This window comes from Sphaerodactylus townsendi, linkage group LG08, assembly GCF_021028975.2.
Source record: "Sphaerodactylus townsendi isolate TG3544 linkage group LG08, MPM_Stown_v2.3, whole genome shotgun sequence".
Taxonomy (NCBI): domain Eukaryota; kingdom Metazoa; phylum Chordata; class Lepidosauria; order Squamata; family Sphaerodactylidae; genus Sphaerodactylus; species Sphaerodactylus townsendi.
In genome coordinates this window covers 50,096,788-50,118,219 of record NC_059432.1, presented here as the reverse complement: position 1 = coordinate 50,118,219, position 21,432 = coordinate 50,096,788, and the positions used below count along the sequence as shown (strand labels likewise).

The window sequence follows — 21,432 nt, the reverse complement described above, 5'->3', positions numbered from 1 at the left end:
ATGCACAGCTGTTTGATAGTTGATATATACAAGCCAAATCAATCAAAATTGACAAGCCATATTAGAACAATCAAAATTGGCAATTAGCACTGTAGGAGTTCTATGATGCCAAACATAACAAGCATGCAAGGAATCCTGGGATACATCTTAGTGATGAAAACTCCATGGTGTCATGCCAATAAAAACACATATGATAAATGGCAATGCAGATGGAACAGCCCCTCCCTTACCTGGTTCAACAAAGGTACATGTAGTTTAATGAGAATTTAGCTTGCTCAAGGGTAAAATCACATCTAGATAGGCAGGGCCTCAAACTTAAGGGACAACTTTTATATCGTGCAGCATGTGATTCTGGAACGTCACTGAAAAAAGGAATAAAATATTAAAGCATTTCTTTGTCAATCTGTAGTACCTGTTCATAATAAATGATGAACTTCCTTCAATAAAAGAAAAATGACACAGAAGTTTAAGTAACATGCATTTTATTGTAATGACACTACTATACATTTATTAAAAGACTAACAATTAAATAAATAAACAAATGAATACTGGACAGATGCAATTTTGATAACTTCCGGAGATTAAGAATTGCCTTGCTGGATTAGACCAAAGACTTGCATTCAGTTCCCAGGGGGCATCAGCCAGGAGCCCCAGAAATCTCCTCATCAGAGCATTAAGTTGATAGCCAGGTCTTCCCTGATTGCTTATTACTATCCAAATACTTAGAGGTAAAATAGGCATCTAAATCCACCTGTGCTCCAAGATTGTACAAAGTAACGTGAAAAAGCGAGAACAGCTTACAGCTTAAAACATAGGCCTTAAAACATGTTTCCAGACTGTTTTCAATCCCCTAATTTTTACCATGTTTCTCCACACTCACCTCCTCTAAACATTTCATGGCCAACGTGAGGGGATTTTCAAAAAAATTTTTGAGGTGAGGGACATGAAAAAATGGTGCTGATGTGAAAGTTCGGTGATGGCACAGAGGCATGGAAAATGGCAGCAGTTTTAGTTATGACCGCACAGTGAGGGAAGGCAGGATGGAAACATTTACGTGAAAAGAAACGCTGTAAAACAATGGAGAAAAAATGTTTTGGAAATGTTTCCACAATTAAAGGGGGGGAGGGAAGCAATTTAGAACTCCATGGATAAAATGCTTTATTTCCATCCTGAAAGAGCTGCAAATGACTTGTGCACAAAAGGCCATAACCCACCCACCCCTCACTGCCAGCAAGTGACTTTTCACTCCAAATGGAAGTGCTGCACTGGATAATTCCTAGTCATTCAACTTCTGCAACAGTTGCTGTGAAGGGTGCGAAAACATAAGGTCGTTTTATCTAACCACCTGTTGTAACTACTGCTGCTAGAAAGAGGGGTTACAGACTTGAAGCAGACTAATCATTGCTGCTGCTGCTGCTGCATCCACTCCAACAAAACATGGCTAGCACTTCATCTCCCTTCCCTGCATCACTGAAAGCAGGAATTCTCAATTTGTGGGGTGAGGAGACAATTTGTTTTGCTCTCCCCTACATTAAGGTTGGCAGTTCAGGGTTCACGCACAACATTCCTTTGTATACCTCGGCTGCTCTGCAATGTACACAAGGGGGTCACTATTGTCAGCTGACTAGGAGATACTGCTGCCTATCAGGCACTAGCATAACATTTAGATAATGAGCAAGGAATACAGATTATGCATGTGCAACAATTCTAGTGCTAGCACAAAATAAAGCATGCTTCTGTGAAGAAACTGTGGATGAGTCTTATTGTGTTTGTGGAATAATGATTACTATGCCTACAAATGCTTTTTTTGGTACAGGATGACATCAGGAAACTATGTATGGATACAGGCTTTGCTAGCTCCCACACACGCCCCTCATATATATGACAGATGTGGCTGTAAAGGCAATGATTTGTGTCATTAAAAAAAAAGCTATAGACAGACTTCTATACCTTTGCATGGTAAATTATAGTGAGAAAAAACACATTGTTAGAAATAATACTCTGTGAAACACACTGGCCTTCCACAGTTTCAAATATTCTAAAGCTAAATTGTACAGGCAAGCAATATGGGCCACACGTAAAGGAAGAAAGAGTAAACAATGAGAAAATATGAGTTGGAATTACACTACACATGGCAGAACTTGTAAATACAGTATGCCAGCCAATCTGCTCTTCTCACATTTAACAACAGCGTAGTCATTTGGCATCAAATTAACGAGTTTAAAACATAAACATACAAAAAAATTGTGCCAGTTAAGCTTTTCTGTCTGGAAGCAACTCCAACCTGAAAAGGGAAAAAGTAGCTTGTTTGGATGGAGGTTTATCTGAATGTTTTAATGATGCCTTACTGTTTCATATCATGGTTATTCCAGCACATGGGAAAATGCTCTTCCCCTCCCAAGCAAGGAACAGGAATGTTTCCAAACATAGGCAAACTCAGTCACTACCAGTGCAAGTCAGAACAACATTCACAAATCTGTTGGCACCAACAAAACGTGAAGACAGTATGGAAGAAACTGATGTACAGACTGAGTCAATGTAAATCTTCTTTGTGACTGTCAAAGCTTTCTGTTCCTCCCTTCCCTCCCCTCCGCTAGGGTGGGTGGGCCATGTCACCCATCCTGCTCCATAGGTTCCATGCAAGCCCCAGTGGCTTTCTGTGTGTCTCAACACTTATCCACCCTTCCTAGAAACTTTTAATTTCCCTGTTCTTAGTTCTTGTAGAAGTTTCTGTTCAAGAATTCAGGCTGGAAGCTAAACGATTTCTCTTCATCATAACCTCATTTACGGGATATTCCAGCTGCCAAAACAGTGTATTGTGCCTGATTTGTTTATACTTGTATTTCATTCCTATGCAATTGGAGGTCCATATAAAGTACCTTTCAAATATATCCCATTGTCATTAAAAACCATTCCTTTTTTATTAAAAAGTCAATTTAAAAACATTACAAAACTGCTCCAGCAACAAGAGCTGGTTGTCACAGCATAAGTACTGGCCAAAGAGCCCTGTGCATAGCTGGCTTCTGCTGTAAATCTTCAGAACCTGGTTTTTCCTGAATTTGTGTATGGATTATGCGTAGGAAGTGGTCAGCATGCTTTTAGAGTTCTGTACTGCCAAATTATTCAATTTCATAAATTACAAATGAATGACATTGAAGCTTTAGGTAGATGCATCGTGTCCAGAGGTGCAAGGTAGAAACGACTGAATTGTTTAGAAATAGAGCGATGTGTTCTACAATAGAGGAATTATAGGCATTGGACTGGATGACATGTAGTCCCTACCAAATTTGTCAACCCGTTTTTTCTTTAATACTGTCAAGTTTGTCACAAAAGCTGGAAACCAAAACAAGATGCTATAAGGGCTTTATGTTTACATTACAAGGGTTAATGTGAACAGGTGGAAATGAAGAGGTGGAGAATTAGTTTATATCTTAAGGCCCCATGGCAGCACATGAAAAATATTAAAAATGTAAAAACATAGAATATACACAGTAAAAATAAAATCTCTTGGACTCAAAAGGATGGGGAAATTGGGAAAGCTTATAGCTTGTTTATACTTGCTGTTGAAAACATTACAGTTGGAAAACATTGCAAAGTGAATAGATGCACTATCTATAGTAGGTAAATCCCCAAATGAATTTTGAGTGCAGAAAAAAGAATCTTCTGAAGTTGTCTGACACACATGTCTTAACAGCACTAAACTGGCTGTGAGTTGCTTTTAGGAATGTGCAAAAAGCTACTGTAGCACATAAAGGAAGCTACAGTACTCTAGAATGAGAAGTGATATAATAAGTTAAAGCCACTGCTTGGGAAGTTTGATTTCCAAGGAAGAAAATGTAATCACCTTTAACAATGAGGACACACTGGAAAAATAGGTAATCTTTCCAGCCCAAATAGATTTAAAAATCAAGGAATAGCAAGCCGGTACTATAAAAGCCACTAGAAAGCAGCAGCAAAGAGTTTGTGCTTTATTAAGAGGAAAACAAAGATTGCTTTTCTTAATAGCTACGATTTCCTACTAAAAAAGGTTTAAAAGCAGTGGCAACATCAACATTCCACTGCTTTTGTGTTTTCCTTAGAGAGCAGAATATATATTTCTCAAAATAGCAGAGAAAAAAATAGCTCTTTTTAATTCAGTTTTGTTACCAAGAACCCAAAATTCAGGCACAAAAGATATGACTGTACTGAGACTAGGTTCTTGAAAGCTTCTAACAACGACACTGTCTTTTCCACACAGTGTCTCTGCTTTCAAAATTATAATAATGCTTATGATATACTCCCCCTCCCCCCTTTGAGAAGGATATCCAAACCAGATGGGAAATATCACTGTAGTCTTCTTTTTGCTGATTACTCACAATACAAGTCTTGTCAGTTGTTCCTGGGCCTTGCTTTAACAGCCTTGGGCAAGGTGATTCAGTAGTAGACATCGTGCAAAAACAATTTGATCATTCAAGGAGTTTATAATTTAAGCACTGCATAACCTGTGTTTTCCAAGCTTTGACTGCATTTGTGTTAACCTCAGAGACCCTTCTTGAGAACCCATTTTATGTTCATTACAGGGCTAGTGGAATATATCATTTGTTACTATTTGGATCATGTGTTGTAAATTCTAGAAGCTCTTTTTGCAGCAGTCTGAGCATCTGGTGAATTCTCTTCCTGTTCTTCAGTTTGCTTCAGTTTAAGAAACATATCTGACTTTAAGAAGCGACTGTAGCTATCATATTTCATGAGGCTGAAGATCTGGTTGGAGGGGAAAAATTAATATACAGATGAAATAGATTCTAAAGAAAGAGTTAATACCAAGACGGTTACAACAGCTGGGGTATTTCATGAGCCCCCTAATTGGAACACCTCATAACACCTCACCATCCTAACGGAACACCACAACAACAATCAAACATATTTATAAAATATACTGTAAGTTAAGCACTTTTGTTTCTATAGATGCTGCTTCTTAGCAACTGTTTCAAATAAAATATGATCAGTTCAAGAGTCACCCAGATCTCCTAGTGACTGCGCATCTGAAAAGTCTATGAAATCCCTCCTTAAATAATATTGTAGTACATCTTTCATCTTGAGTACTTAATTTGATAAATTTGATCAGTATTTAGTTTTGTTGTTTTTTCTACAGGCAGCCAGAGTTGATCTCCATCAGAGAAATAATGCTGAATACTTTAGGGTATCGTATTGACAAAACATGTCTAATCTTGCAATGATTGGGGGGAAATTCCACAACTGGAATTTAATTTAGTAAGATGGCATATCCACAAATATAAATAAATAACATGAAACTACCACCAAAAAACACGAGATGGGTAAATACAGTTGTTTTGGATAATTGGAGTTCTAACAAATAGAATGGGAATGTCTACACACTACAAGAATGTAATCATTCTGATTATAACATCTCATTTTTCTTTTTCTATGTTATTCAATTTCCTGTGTACGACACTGATGCACTGCCATGCCCCTAGACAGTCTTGGAAATAGATTTATCAACTTTCCTGTCGCTTTTTCCATTCTGCTCCAGCCCCAGATGTCAAATATTCTAACAGACCCTTTGTACTGAAGGTACACAGGCAGATCTTGTTACTCAGGTGGAGGGGGGGGGGGGTTATGTGTAGAAAAGGAGGTGGGGCTGGTCATTTGTCTTTACCTCCAGTCTGCATAGGAGCTATATGGATTTATTCAGACTGTTCTACAGCATGCAAAATTCTGTTAATCTGATACCTTTTTGGCCCTGAATTCACCAAGTTAAAGCTTCTATCTTTAAACTCTATGTAGTTTGCCTTTAGAATTTGTGACTTCAGCTGAGAGTGCAATGATACAGCACTGAGTGATTGTTGTGCATTCCAAAAGGAACATCTACTGCAAGTAGCTGTAAGCACTGGAAAAGCACCTCGTGATACTGAGAGAAAGCTTTTGCTAAAGAGGCAACTTGCCCAAAACTTGCCTAAAGCTTTTCCACATGGATTTTTACAACAGAAGAACCCTCAGATCAGAGGATCTCAATAGCGTTTGACCCTACATTATATTATGGAGTAAAGAGAAGCATGGGTTTCTAGATTTTTTATCCTATTCTGTGAGGTTATTCAAAGGGCTTTGGGAAAATCTGTGGATTTGGCTGAAGGAGCCCAGATACTGGTGAGTCAACTGGGATATCAACTTTGTCAACAAAGCTAAGATCAGCAGCTGCAGGGAGTTGGGGGGTGCAATGACAACCAGGACTGGGATTCATACATAAGGGGGCGAAGCCGCCCCATCTGTTAGCATGCACAAGCAAGAGTACTGTTCCTTGAATGTCAGCCTGAAGCTCATCATTGAAAAGTTCCAGAATGTACTGCTGATTGCTGACCTAGCATGAAGACTGAGAACACACCTGATAAACACCTACAACACTGACAAAGAAGAAGACTAGTCTCAGGATCGATAAGAACTTGGGCCAACATGTTGTTTTGGGATACTGGAAAGATGTTATGGGTATGGGGTTTTGCAGTCTCCCCCAGTGCCAAATGAACTATGATTGAGGGAAAAATTAAGTCACACCTCTGTCTCTACCTCTTGGAAGTGATGTGTAACCATGGTGCTACCCCTGTCCAAAGAGAAATGTAGAAAAGTCTAGGAGGAAGGCAGGATTTCTAGGATTTCTTCAGACCAGAAGTAGCCTTTCTAGGTCCTAATTCTTTGAGGATGTCATCCTCTTCCCCCCCCCATGGCCCCCTGTTGCGCCCCCCCCCCACAGTGCCCCCCCTCACCCCTTCCCTTAGTTCCTTTCCTTTTCCTAGAACTTTTTCAGATTGAAAAAAAGGCCTATTCACAGTTCAGGCTTAAAAACAGCCTGATGGGAACTATATTTCCCAGGAGACCTTGTGAGCCCCCAGATCTCCTGGGAACTGTAGTTCCTCAGACCGTTTTTAGCCTGTACTGTGAACAGGCCATTTTTTCAGCCTGAAAAAGTTATAGAAAAAGGAAAGGAACTAAGGTAAATGTGGGAAGGGGGGGCACCCGGGGGGCAGAGGAGGGGCCTTGGGAAGAGGTTGGGGGGAATTTTGCATCTCCCACATGACCCAAAACCATGCGCCCGGTGCCTGTCGCACCCCCCCCGGTAGCCCCGCCTCTGCTCCAAAGGCCTACCTTCACCCTGTCCCTCACTTTCTCCTAATTCTCAGGAGTTTGAGAGTTGAACGGCCTCTTTTGGGGGGGGGGGTAGTTACTTTGTTTCCTTACAGCTATATGTAATTTACAGTGCAGTCCATGGGGCGGTGGGGAGAGGATGTGGAACTAGCATCAGCATCAATGCCATTCCATGCGGTGTAAGAGGCACTTACACCACAAGAGCCCGTGCCGGCGGGGGCAGAGCCAACTTTAGTGAGTTTTCTCAAGTTTCCAGCTTAGGAATGTCCCTTTTGCTGACTCGACTTGCCTCAGAAATAAAGCAGGCATAGGTCATTGGGCTGGATAGGGCTCTTTCAGAGAGGAAAGTAAGTTTAATTTTAATTTACCTTGCCATGCTGCTAAGAACCTCTGTAGACATGATACACCTGCACTATCACTGTACACTGCCTACCACCCCTTTCCCCCATAGACTGGTCTGTCTGATACTTTGATTTTTAACTGCTAAGAATCCTTCACATATAATATTTGAGCAACTCTAATCGTAAGATCATTTCAATTTTTTTTAAAAGTTGGGTAACAACTTATTTGCAACAGAGTCATTTTTGTTTTACAGACACGGTTTAAGGATTTTTGGGGAGGAGAGGAACCACTTGGACAGAAGCCTCTGGAGGGGCGGTGGGGCATAAAGATTTACCAAGTAAATAAATAAGCTCTGCCTTGATTCATTTGCCCTGTGTGGTCTCTCTTCCTGTCCATTCCTGCTCTTCGTGGCCAGTTCTTCAATCTCAAAACTTTACCTGGTCTTGAAGTTTCTGAAACATCAGAAGATGAGGCTTTTCTAATATTGATTCATCCAAACGGGACTGCCCTTCAACATTGACTTGAAAAGAAGCTTTACTTGACAGGAAAGTCATGTAAATTTCATTTGCCTTTTTTTGCATCTGTGAAGGGAAGGACAGCTTTACTAAGCAAGCATTTATTTAGTGAAACAAATTTACCGTATTGTTATTAGATACATGTGTACATAAGTGTCCTTAAAAATCATACATTTTCAGGATAAATAAATACAAAACCTTTTGGGAAATGCAGTAAGTGAGAAAGGCCTTTACAGCAAAAGGATTCAGCAACTCCCACATGCACCTTGTTTCTTAAATTAAAAATTCTAGATATTAGGGAGCTTCTCTTGATATCTAATCCAAATCTATTTAGCTGTAACTTCCTGTTCTTTCCTCAGAGGCCAGTGTCAGGGTCCTAGTGATTCCCCATAAACATTCTCTTCATCTATTACATTTTTACTACATGAAGATATTATTCATCGAAGAAAAAAACATGTGTAGAGTAAAAAGTAGATTATGCATTTTTCTAAGCTCAAGCAGTAAATGTCAGTGAGGTCCTTAATGCTCCAGGGGTATTTTTTATGGATTCCAGCACTTCTTCTTGACATTTTTCATCACTAATACAATCACACTGATGAACCAGATTTAGTATCCTACTGGGATCTGCACAGGCAACAACTGTTCCACAGTAGAATTATTTGAAAGAGGCAAAACTTTCACTAGAACAGAGTAATGGCGGTCAAATTACAGCCTGGTTAGCTTGTGTGTCTCCTCCTGGTATATACTTGCTGGCTCCACACCTGACCTTTTGCCTGAACAACCATATGGGTGCCAGATTGCAACTTTCATCTTGTCTTCACACTCCTCAAACTGTGATTACTTCATATTTCTCTCTACTTAAACCAATTCTCATTGTTGGCTCCTACTAATGCAACAGTCTGATTAAAATACTGGGCATGCTCCACAGTCATAATTCTTAGAGAATCTTTTGAACAGAAGATGGGTTCATGCTGGAGAAACATATATTTTTGTTGCTCCTGGTGATAACATACAATTTTTTTTAAATGCAGAAATGTACCTTGTACTGGCTAATAGACTGTCATGGTAGATGGATGTCATTAGACGTTGCCAGGCAACCAGTTAGTAGTGCAACAAGAACACAGTTGTTGCTAATTGATGGTAAGGTCACACTTCAAGATTGGAGTTATGAAACTTCCCAGATTCAAACATCAATATTTTTTTGAAAAATGTGATTTTTTTGCAGCTATAATGCCAGATGCAATAGTTAAGTGCTCTATGCAATATGTCTGCAGAAGTGAAGGTATCCCTTTCCCCAGGAAGACTGCTTCTCTTCCCTACTTAAAATGGCCAATTTTTCATCCTGCCATTATGCAGTAAAGGCCTTTGATCTAAACAAGCAATTAGCAGATGAAACTTTTTATGGCAGGGATATCAGCATTATCATCTCTAGTAGATCAAACTGCTAATAAATGCACAGAAAGTGGGGTCTCTTTCCCACTTAAGCCAGGGTCCAGTGCCTAACCTATGAAGAGGCATGCATCTGAATTAAATACGAGAAACTTACATAAAGTCCCCCATATAATCAATTAATATCTTATAACTAAGGTTGGTAGAGGGGAAAAAAATTCGGCTCCAGTTCGGGTTCGGGCCCAGTTTGGGTGTATGGGGTCAGATCCACCAAGTTCGGAGCCTGCCAGGCTCAGATACACCCGAACTTGCATTGACATCCGAGATTCTCGGGTGCGTTTTTATTTTGGGGGTGTTTTTTTGCATTTTGGCCTGCAGGGGGTGCATTTTTAGAGGTATCGGCACCAAAATTTCATGGTATCTTTAGGAGACTCTCATAATGATAACCCCCCAGTTTGGTGTAGGGGGGTCCAGAGTTATGGACCCACAAAGGGGGTGTCCCTATCCCCCATTGTTTCCAATGGGAGCTAATAGTAGATGGGGTCCATAACTTTGTCCCCCCTGAACCAAACTGCACCACACTTGGGGAGTATCATAATGAGAGTCTTCTAAGGATACCCTGAAAATTTGGTACGGATAGGTCCAAAAATGCGCCCCCAGAGGCACCCCCAGAAATTTGGAGGGGATTCGTTGTTCTGGTTTTCTTTTCCAGCAGTTCTTCAGCAGTAGTAGTAATGGTGCCCTAGGGCAGTGGTGGCGAACCTATGGCACGGGTGCCAGAGGTGGCACTCAGAGCCTTCTCTGTGGGCACACGTGCACAGAGTTCGTCATGTGGGGGGGGGAATTGCCCCCCAGACACACAAACATCTAGGCTGGCCTGGGCCGCTGGACTTGATGTGCGTGCACCTCAGTGAGCATGGAGGACTCGGCTGGCAGGCCTGGTGCCTGTGCTCCAGGTGGCTGCTGCCTGGGAGGGGGTGGGGCAGAGACGGCAGAGATGCTAGAGAGGCGCAGAGCAGCGCATGTGGGACTTGCTGGAGGCTACACCAGCCTGGCCCCTGCTTGAGGGGGTTATTCAGATTAAATTGTCGCATTGGCACTTTGCGATAAATAAGTGGGTTTTCATATTGATTTGGGCACTCAGTCTCGAAAAGGTTCACCATCACTGCCCTAGGGCCTGCTACTGCTCTCACTGACTCCATTCACAGTTAGTCATCGTAGCTCTCAGAAGCAGCAGCAAGTGGGTAAGTGGGGTCTATTTTGGGGGTTGGAGGGGGCTATTTGGTGGGTGGATGGAGTGGGGAGCCAGAGGTGTGTGTGTGCGTGTCGGTGTCCCCCCACCCCGCGATTCTTGCTGGCTAGGTAGTGGAGTTTTCCGTTTTCCCTTCCCCCACTTATGTTTTTGTTATGAATGAATGGAGTGTGCCTGAAGGATTTTTGGGGTGGAGGGGGGTTATTTGGTGGGGGGGGGGATGGAGTGGGGCACTGGAGGGTGTGTGTGTGTGTGTGTGTGTGTGTGTGTGTGTGTGTGTGTGTGCGCGCGTGTGTGTGTGTCCCCTGCGATTCTTGCCATCTAGGTGGTGGAGTTTCCCGTTTTCCCTTCCCCGGCTTGTGTTTTTGTTATGAATGGAGTGTGTGTGTGTGTGTGTGTGTCTGCGATCTCGCGAACGTTTTTTCTTTGGGGGGGGGGATCCCGCCCACGCTACCCTTGCAGGGCTCGTCTTGTGTGTGGTTTTTTCTTTGGGGGGGGTGGGATCCCACCCGGGCTGCCCTTTCAGGGCTTGACCTGTGCGCGCAGGATGGGGTTTTTTCCCGGCTCGGGCCAACGCGGTTCGAGCAAACTGCCGCTCCGAACCCCATGTGCTCGGAGCGGCTGAGGTTCAGGGGCACAGGCTCGGGCAAGCAACGCCTTACCCCCCCCCAACACCATGTGGCTTGGCCCAACCCACAGGGTCGGCCGAGCCGAACCGCCACCCCTACTTATAACTACAAGAAAGTGTGTTGTTTTCAATGCACTTCTAGAATATATTCACATTTTCGAAGTACAGCTGACAGGTATGTTGGAAATCATAGCCCAATCATGTACAGAGCACTTTCTGCAGCACACCTAGCCCCTGTTGCAGTAGGGTCTCTTCACATTTCCCTGTTTAAACTTGAGGAGTCCCACTGTCTGATGCCTGCCCCCACTCGAAAAGCAAGATATTACCCTTTAAAGGTAATATTGATACTGCTTATATAGATTGAGGCTGCTTTTCATTGCTTTTACATTTTTAAGGAAAAGCCAGTTATGGATCCTGAGGGGCAGACGGTCTACCCCCCACTCCTTTTAGGGATCCACAGTCAGCTTTTCCCTAAAAATGCAAAAAAAACTAAAAGTAGCCTCAACAATATCAATATAAGTAATATTGATATAACCTTTAGAGGGCTTTAGAGAAACAAAACAGGCAACCATCATCTTGCCTTTGGACTGCAGCAATTTGGAAACAGAGAAACTCTGCTGTGAAAGGGAAAAGTCATGGTTTCACCGCTCTTGCAAACTGCGCGATGCCCAATATCTCAGCGATGCAACTCTAATGATGTCAGTACAAAAATATTTCTCCGCAGGAACCATACACTTGCTGTGGGGCAGAATGTCATTGTATAATCAGCCATAGAGTTGGAAGGGACCTTACAGGCCATCTAGTCTAACTCCTTGCTCAGTGCAGTTATCAGCCTAGAGCATCCCTGACAAGTATTTATCTAGTCACTGCTTGAAGATTGCCAGAGGAGGAGCTTGCCACCTCCCTAGGCAGCTGATTCCACTGCTGAACTAACACACATACTTATGCCCCCAGACTATAAGGGAATCTTTGGTGACAAGTTGGTTTGAAGACAATACCTGTTTTTTATCTTGTATCTTCTTAAACTCTTCACATGCTAGCCAGAACAAAACATTTTCTTCACTAAATTCTTTTTTTAAAAACTCCTGAAGGAAAAAACAAACCGTTAGATAATAATGTCATCATCAAATCATCCTTTATCATTATACTTTTGACTGAAAGCTGTCTGAGAGAAAAAAACTATAATTTTTTTTCATAATAGTTGAATCAATATGATTATGTAACAATGGGATTATGTAACAATGGCAATAATTTAACAAATATGTGAATTTTTACACCAGGAGTGCCCAGCAGGGTGCCCGTGGATACTATGGCCTTTACAGACATGTTTCCTGGTGCCACATAATGCTTTTTAGAAAGTGTGCAGTGCCGGTAGGCTTGCCCAGCAAGTCTTCTGAATGGCCTTTGGACATTTGATTGGCTGTACAGATTTTTGAAGAGCTAACTTGGCAGCCACTGCTACCATCGCTCAAAACTCTTCACTTAGTGATTGAAGGTCTACTGCAGCAGCCATTGTGTGGCTGACTCCATTAGCTACTTTGTGGCTCTGCCCACCATGATGTGTCACAACTCCACAAGGGCCTGCAGGCTCAAAAATGTTTGGGATTCCTGTTACCTTTGTCAAATTAACAGATATAATTTAAAGAATCCAAAAATAAAATTCTTCCTCAACTATATTGCGGGGATATTCAAATGCAGTCTAATATTATCAGACTAGTTTTCATCATATTTGCAAGACACCCAACAGTCCAGTCTATGTCAGTGTTTCCTGAACTCAAAGTGCTTCAAAGAAAAGTTTTTAAAAATATAATTGTACTTTCCAGTAAATTAGGTTGAACCAACCCTCCCAATTCTTTACTATCTAGAAAATGTTTAAACAAAAACATCCTTCTTGTAATGAAGGATAGTTTAAAATGTAACATCAATATTTAACTATCTAATAAAGAAAACAGAACTTTTTATTTTACTTTTGAGATATGTCACTTTCAAAAAAGTTTGCACGGCTTCCAAGAATTTTAAAAGCATCACACATCCCTCTAAGTGGTTCATGTTATTCAAAGGACCACAGGACCAAGATCTTATTTGAATTCTGCATTTCTTTTAATGCTACTGTTACATCTAATCTGAGCCCTGGCTGCCGCAAGGGGCCATAATATCTGATGGTTCCCAGATGACTATATTAAGACATCTTAAGTAATCACTAATGTTGATGAAATTATTAATGCTAATATAACCTCTAAGCAGTAATACCCTTCTATGTCTACTGAAATTCAGTGGGCTTAGGTACAAGGTTCTTATTCTGTTCACAACTGCATTGTAACAGCACAGTCCTACAGTGTGTGTTCCTGAACAGTTTAGGATGGCCAGAAATCCTGACAATGAAACTGCTGTGACTTAGACATAAAAGGAGATAATGCTATTGCAAACTGTTTAGCTACAGATAGTGGTTTGACCAGCAGAAGAAGAGTTGATTTTTAGATCCCACTTTTCTCAACCTTTAAAAAGTCTGACAGCAGCATCCCTTCCTCTTGCCACAACAGACACCTTGTAAGGAAGGTGGGGCTAAGTGTTCTGACAGAACTGTGACTCGCCCAAAGTCACCCAAGAGGCTTCATGTCTCTGAGTAGAAAAACAAACCCGATTAGAGTCTGCTGTTCTCAACCACTACACCACATATGGTTGGCATGGTGACCTCTCTCATTCACAGCATTCTTTCAGTATTGCCGCTTACCAAGTGAGCAGCAGAGACATGTGTGTGATATGGTGGGAATTGCTATGATTTCTTCCACTGTGTCTGCCTTGCAAAAGGCAGTGATGTTGCAGGAGAAGACTTGAATCCACTTCAGTGGAGCTCCTGGGACTGTGTTTGCCCTAGGGTTCCTCCATGTTACCACCCACTTTACAGTGGGGGGACAGCCTATGTTCTCTTCATCCCTTTTCCTATTGTGTTCTATTCATAAGTGGCTGCAGGCCAAAGGGTCCTATGCTAGTACTGGCTGCTTCCATATATGACTGACATGAGGGTGGACACTGGCATACTATTCCATGATTAGTGAGTTGTAACTGGATTCCAAGGAATAGTAACTGCACCAATCACTGGCACACTGACATAGAGGGCTTAGGTTTGGGCTATCCCATAGCCATTGTGGTTTCTGCACAGCACACTATTAACAATGTGTAACACATTATTAATGAACCCAGTTTGCCCTGTTTGCCTTCACACTGAAGATTTCACCCCTCCAGAAAGACTGCAAGCAGTCCAGGTTGCTGTAGCTCCTTTGGTTTCTCCCAAAAGATCTCTAGTGTAGCATTTTTTTTCAAAACCTGGGTTGAGGGAAATATAAGGAGCTGAACCCGTTTCGGGGAAGAGCCCTGTGCAAAGTTCTTCCCCAAAATGGGATAAATAGCTTCCTCATCTCGTTACATTTGGGCTGTGTGGAAACCAACCATGAAGAACATCTACGCTACTTGCAGCGGCCAACAAGAATATGCAGAAGTGACAGCTATGGAACTGGTTTCCATACCTTTGGGTCTATTTACAGCCCCAATATATGCAATAATTTTAAGTGGGTTTGAGTTCCGATTTAAGCTTCTTTTCAGATAAGATTGCATACTCTCATCAATATGAACTATGCCAGAAAGAAGCCTGATTATTTTGACTGTTCCCACAAACCATATATTGCAGGCACACATCCACAGGGTAAACACAGAATACATTGGACACAGTGTATAACAGACTTCTCTCTGTCATACACCTCTGAAGATGCCAGCCCCAGATGCAGGCAAAACGTCAGGAACAAGATCTACCAGACCACAGCCACACAGCCCAGAAAACCCACCACAACCAACGGAATAAATTATTTCAGTAGTCTTACTATCTCATAACATTACAACACAACACCATTCAACAATTCATATATGCAATGAACTGTCTGGAAACATTATTTAACTTTTATGGGGACAATAATATTTCTGATAGAGACCCTAAATCTTTTGATGCCTTCTGGATCTTCCAGTAGGTTTTCCAGCGATGTAGCCCATCTTGTGGTGCCATTTAGACTTTGGTGGCTGCTGCTTGGCTTGCTGTCACTGTCATTTATTTCTGAAAAAGACAAAACGTTAAGTAAAATTATTTTTGCATATGAGTGCTACTTTATATCCACCAGTGTTCTATCTTTCTTTGCTCCTGGCAAAAGGATCCAAGATGTTCAGTCAACCTGTATTAAGAAAGTGCCCATCTGTAAGCCAATGGAGTAAATACATTTCTGTGACCATTCATTTAGCTCAAAACAGCCCTTGAATTTTGGAATTCAGAATAAACTCAATTCTTCCATTGCTTCCAAGGCCTGCAAAAAATGCTTTGGAGCAAGCAGAGCAGTAAATAGTGGCTGGATTGGCTACTGGGTATCATGTAGCAAACCTAAGGTTAAGCAACTGATTCACAAGACTAATAAATGTCCTCTGTGACGTCACACTACACTAGCCAATGGCAATAACAGAAGCAGTAGAGAGTTAAGGATTATTATGGGAGAAGTATACAATTTTCATGGCCCATGCTACTGACAGACTCTTGATTAATAGATATGTATTAAAGGCTGTAAAACTATTGCACATTTTTAGAACGTAGCATCAATTCCTAGAAGATGAAACAAGTTTAAATTCATACTGACCACAAGAAACAAGAATTTCAAGGAAGTAACTTACAAACAATTAAAAAGGAGTGCTGATGTTTGATCCAAGTTCATTTCTTTTGTTACAGTGACATGAATTTTCAACTGGCTTGGCTATAAAATAGTGACAACTTATTTCTGGAATTGATATTGCTGCTGGCTGGTTTAGATCACCCACTTGAATGGTATGAGCCAACTGTTGGTAAGATGCCAAGGCTAAGGTTTTAGGATTGCAGGCATGTGTGCATTTCTGAGATTAAGAAAAGTGGCTTAATTTGTTAGGGAAGGGGAAGGGGAAATAACCACTGGAGTCAAGAAGTTAAATCATATGAATAGAAAGGTGTTATGAACTATGGCTGATTCCAATTGGAGACAATTCTCTGGGCAACTCTCTTTGATACAACAGTGACCACATAGTAGTTTACATAAAGTTTCCTTATCTTAGCCCCTCTTTGTCCACCATTCCCCCTTCTGCAAACAAAGGGCTTTTAACAGGGAAAATGACTATAGCAATACAGCATTTTTTAAAAAAAGATTATTATCACATTATAATTCTATTTTTCTTGCCATTCACAGTTGACTTCTGGAGAACCCATGGGGTTTTCAAGGCACGAGACACTCAGAGGTGGCTTGCCATTGCCTGCTTCTGCATCACACTCTTGGTATGCCTTAGAGGTCATCCATCCAAACATTTGCCAGAGTCGAGGATGAGAGTGACTGGCCCAAAGTCACCCAGCAAGTTTCCTTGGCAGAGTGGGCATTCAAATCTGGGTTTCCCAGATCTTAGTCCAACACTTTAACCACTACACCCCATTGGCTCAATAATTATATCAATATCTATATATAATTCTATAGCAATCTGTTAATTACCAATATTTTAAAAATCTGAAAAGCCCTTTCATGAATTGAGGGGAGGGTGAGTGCGGAAGCTGAAGTAAGAAAAATGGTACAAATGCAGGCAGTGCAAATCTTTGTATCAACACAGAGCCCGAAGACACTCTGTCTGGGATCTTTCTCAACAGATACCGGTAATATAAAGTTTTGGGAAACACTGCAGCAAAGCAATGCAGAGGGGAACTGCCGAGTAGGATGCTCCCAAAACAGCACTGCTGTAAGAAATACAAGGCAGAGAAAAATATATCTATGGAGTTTTTTGTGCCTGTCCGGAAATTACAAACTTCTGTACACTAAACATTTCTTCTTACTGTACATTTGAAAATTAGTTTGAAGCTTGCCTCTGTGAGAACTGTACAACTATACAAACATGTATAACCCCATATGCTCTAATTAACATTATAGTATCCAATGGAGAAAGCAACAGGAGAAGATAATATACTGGTGAGATTTTAACAGATTGGCTCTGTTAAAACAGTAATTTCAAATCATAGGCTCCTAAAGTGGACCAGATCGTCATAGTGTTTCCCAGCTACCCTCCCATTGCTTCTTTCCTAGAAAGTGGTTTTCCAACCTTTTTTTTTCTATATCAGATCGACTCAAACTATTTTAAAATAAAAAGAGATGTGTTCCTTCTCATCTATAGCCAGAAGTTGTGCAAGAAATTATATTTGGCTTATCTCCAATATGCAATTTTAGTAATAGGCATTTGTGATAGCAGAATAGCTTCAGTGGTTCCTGGATGACACATCTATCCTTCACCCATTTCAGTCTTGTTTCAGGTCTGTGATCAGAACCAAGCCACCTCTGATAGAACTGGTGAACCACCTTTATCTACAGTTGGATGGGGCAGTCATGCCTGGGGACCTATCAGATGCCTTTGATACAGTCAAGCATTCCTTTAATCATCAGAATACACAGTTGGGGAAGAGGAGTAGCCGTTTTGTGGTTCCAGGGTTTTTTGTCTGATTGGACACAAAGAAATCCTTCAAGGAAGCAGAATCAACCAGTTGAGATTTGTCTCACTTAGTGCATCAGGATTCCCTTTTGTCCCCCCTGTACTCTTCCATATTTTCTCTTTTTTCATAATATCCAACTATTTTATGCAGACTATTTACATGCTAGTTTAATTGCCCTGAGACACTAAATTTGCAACATCTGTCAAATTCTTTGGGGAAAACAATCTATTGCTGATTGCAATCTAAACAAATGTAACTACAAAAAAATATCCATTGAAAATATGACCACTTTGTACATCAGATTTCAAGATACTGATAAGTATGAAAAAATCTAGAAATCAAAAACAAAGATACTAAAGCACTTGGAACAGATCACATGAAGCAAGACTGAAAATATCTTTGGCCTAGAGAAAAGATTATAGAGACAGATAACAACCTCTATCTACAAAAGCTGCTATTCTAAAGCTGGAAAACATCAAGAAAAATTGCAATAATAAATACATTTAAATTCCAAGTTCTACCACACTATTTTCATATGAATTTCAAGAGTGGGTCAATAACTGTCTAGGTTTAGGCTGAGGGGGGAGATTGGGGAGGGGTGTGAGGGAATATTCTCTACAAAATTAAAAGAGTCATTTATTCATAGGAATCTCATTTAAAAATAAGGTAAGACCTGGCCAATTGGGAAAACCTGGCCAAATATTTTTCCACAATGCATAAACTAAAGTATCTCTTGCTGAGCTGCCTTGCAGCATGGCTCCTCAATGTGGTGCCCGCAGGCACCATAGCACCCACTAGGTAAGCAATAGGACCGAAGCGGTGCATTCTAAAACTAAGATGGCCAAACACGGGGTGGATGAAGTTACAATTCTACTTAATTATTTTTGTTGAAAAGAGTATAACACATTTTCTGGTGCCCACCAAGTATTTTTTGGAGAGTGGATGGGGCCAAATAGGGCCCCTACCCAGGAGGGTTTCAAATTGTTTATTTGAATCAGATTGGCCATGCAGATTAAAACATTTTGATGACAGGTGCCAGTATACTGTTGGTTTTATTCTTTCTCTGACTCCTCTTTCCAAGTGTGTTTTTAAGAATTACTCATCTTATCTCTTGCCCTTGTATTTCCTGTGTGTGTGTGTGTATGTGTGTGTAGTTGGTTTTTCCTTTCACATGACATACCTCATGATCATTTTGTGGTTGTTCACACCACCCTGTGTCAGAATTCAAAATATGCCCATAGGTTCAAAAAGTTTGGGGACTCCTGCACTAGGGATACTTTCAAACTCTCCCAACCCCTGTAATTCTCATGCAATATTGTTTAAAATTCAGGCCTTTATATCTAAGCCAGGTCTCTTTGAACTGTGCCTCAAAAAATGCACCTGCACAACACAATAAAATCAATTCCAGGAAAAAATCCTGGGGTAGAAGCATTCTGTGCTATATCATGGGAGGAAAGCACATCAATTTTGTTTTGGTAAATATTTGCATATAATGTAGTTTCTCATTGATGCTATACTTCTAGAAGCATTCATAACTCAAAAAAGTTGTTTATGTATTATATTTGTAACCCGAATATAAAGCAAATATCTCTCAAGGAAAGAAAATAACATGAAAAGGTAGAGCAGGAAGATCAGTTCTGATCAGTCCATTTCAAGCTATTACATTCCCCCCTTTTGCTTATCCAGCAAATAGGAACACTAGAAATACCCGAAGTCCTTTTTACTTCCACTTCCACTTGAACTGGGGCTATTTTTAATTATGGGTATGTTCCATTATGCGTTATGTGTTGCACTGCCATTTTATGTAATGCGGGCGAACATATAATAAACGTAAGCAAATATGTTTTCTAAACCAGAACAGTAATACTAGTAAGAAACAGTAATTCTAGACTTCCACATTTATGAATGTGGAGCATCAGCTGTCTTTTAAAAATGCTAATTATTTCAATTATTTCATAATTATTTCAATTATTTCATAATCACAATAAGAAGATGCTACAAAAAGTATTACCAAATATCTCTATTCTGCACCAAGTTTACAAATCTCTTAAAATGTCATATAAATAGAAACTTTGATGGGGAAGAGAAGGTGAGTCTAAATATTTAATAAGATGGATTTTCCAAGTTTTGGTGCAGGCATTTTTTTTAAAATGGATGCTAATAGTATCATGCCAAAAATACTACTGAATATCATGTGGACATTTAATTGTGTCAACAAGGTAGAATTTCTTCATTTCCACAGCAATCTGCTCTTCCTTCGCTAAATATTTTCTTATATTACAAAGTTGATTTTCAGATGTGCTGAGCTTCCAGAATTCTATTTGGTTGAAATGTATGAGGAACAAATTCCATTGAATGAATGCTCAAAGAGACATCCAGTTGATGGCATTTGGCACCTTTCTCCTGGATACTGAACAGAGTTTCTTCTCATGATATACTCCCTCGTAATCATATCCTGCAACTCCAGCAGCAGCAGCCCGGCCTCTGACTCATAAGGGAGAAGAGTGGGCAGATACACACATCTGGAAGCAGAACTTGGGCTTCCACCACACAGTTCCAGATGCTTTTTATTTTAACATAACTCCAAAGGAAAAGAGGAGGGCAAGCAGATCTTCCTTATTTCACAGCATCCAGCTCCCTCCTCCCCCCAAAAAAGTATCTCTCCCTGTCTCTCTTTTAAAAAAAATGTTCAAGCAACCCGCAAGCCAGACAGTCAAACCCAAACGTCAAGTCTTCCTCTTTCGACTGCTCACTTCCTCTTGCTTTTCGGGGAGCAAACGAGAAGTTGCAGTGACTGTCTTTTTTGAAAGGAGGGGGGTTTGCAGAGCTGGGAAGCAACAGCCATAGCAGAAAGGGAAAATAACCTGCCTGGCTGCCTTTCAGCACAAGTGAGTTCCTAAAAAATAACAAGAACATGCAAAGTCTCCCAAACTTTGCAGAAAAACGCAACCTGCAAAGCTCAGCCTGGACGCCCCGGGATGCCAACACTGCGCTGCAGAACTGCTCCATCACCGCGCTGCAGAACTGCTCCAGGGGCTTCGCTCCCTGCCTTTGGTGCTCACTCCCCACCCCAAAGCCCTCACCTGAAGGCGGCCGTTTCCTGCTGAGCCGGGACACCGCGCGGTTGAACATCTTTCACCGGCGGGCGCAGACGCGTGGCCAAGAGGAGCCAGATGCCACTGCGTGCCCTTCCCGGCCCGCGCCTGCCCAGCCTTCTTGGGAGGCGTTTGGCGCGCCGCTTAGCGCTCCCTCCCTCTGGCGGCCCGTCAGCGAGGTTGGAACAGAGGGGACATCCCCGAAGAGGGTGTCTGGAGTTGCAGGTTTGCCCCGCCTTGAGTTTGGCGGGAAGGAAAGTGGCGCTGGCAAATGGCGCGGCGCGCTCTAGGGCGCCTCTCTTGTGCTTGCCTGTTGGGAGGTGCTTTTATTCTGTGGCCTGTCCAAACGACCCGGGTCCCGGCTCGTTGCACGGGCATTCTGAATTGCCAAGAAGAAGGCAAACTGAACTGATGTTTAATTGTCTCAGGCAATTAAAAAGCACTTTGCTAAGCAGCCACAAAGCAATGGTTCTCCCGCTACAATAAAAGCCTGTCCAATGAGACCTACTATAGCACAGAAATGAAAAAGAAGCATAAGAAGAAACTGAAATAAT

General features: G+C 41.4%; 1 protein-coding gene across 1 annotated transcript; it reads right to left on the bottom strand.

The window, feature by feature from the left end:
• Window positions 1-492: 492 nt before the first annotated feature.
• RGS10 (regulator of G protein signaling 10) lies at window positions 493-21,109 on the bottom strand. Its single transcript, XM_048504852.1, has 5 exons — window positions 20,867-21,109; window positions 15,244-15,362; window positions 12,259-12,345; window positions 7,914-8,057; window positions 493-4,740 (listed from the first exon to the last, which is right to left on the bottom strand). The coding sequence occupies exons 1-5, from the start codon at window positions 20,913-20,915 to the stop codon at window positions 4,594-4,596; spliced, it is 546 nt and encodes a 181-aa protein (XP_048360809.1). The 5' UTR covers window positions 20,916-21,109; the 3' UTR covers window positions 493-4,593.
• Window positions 21,110-21,432: the final 323 nt, after the last annotated feature.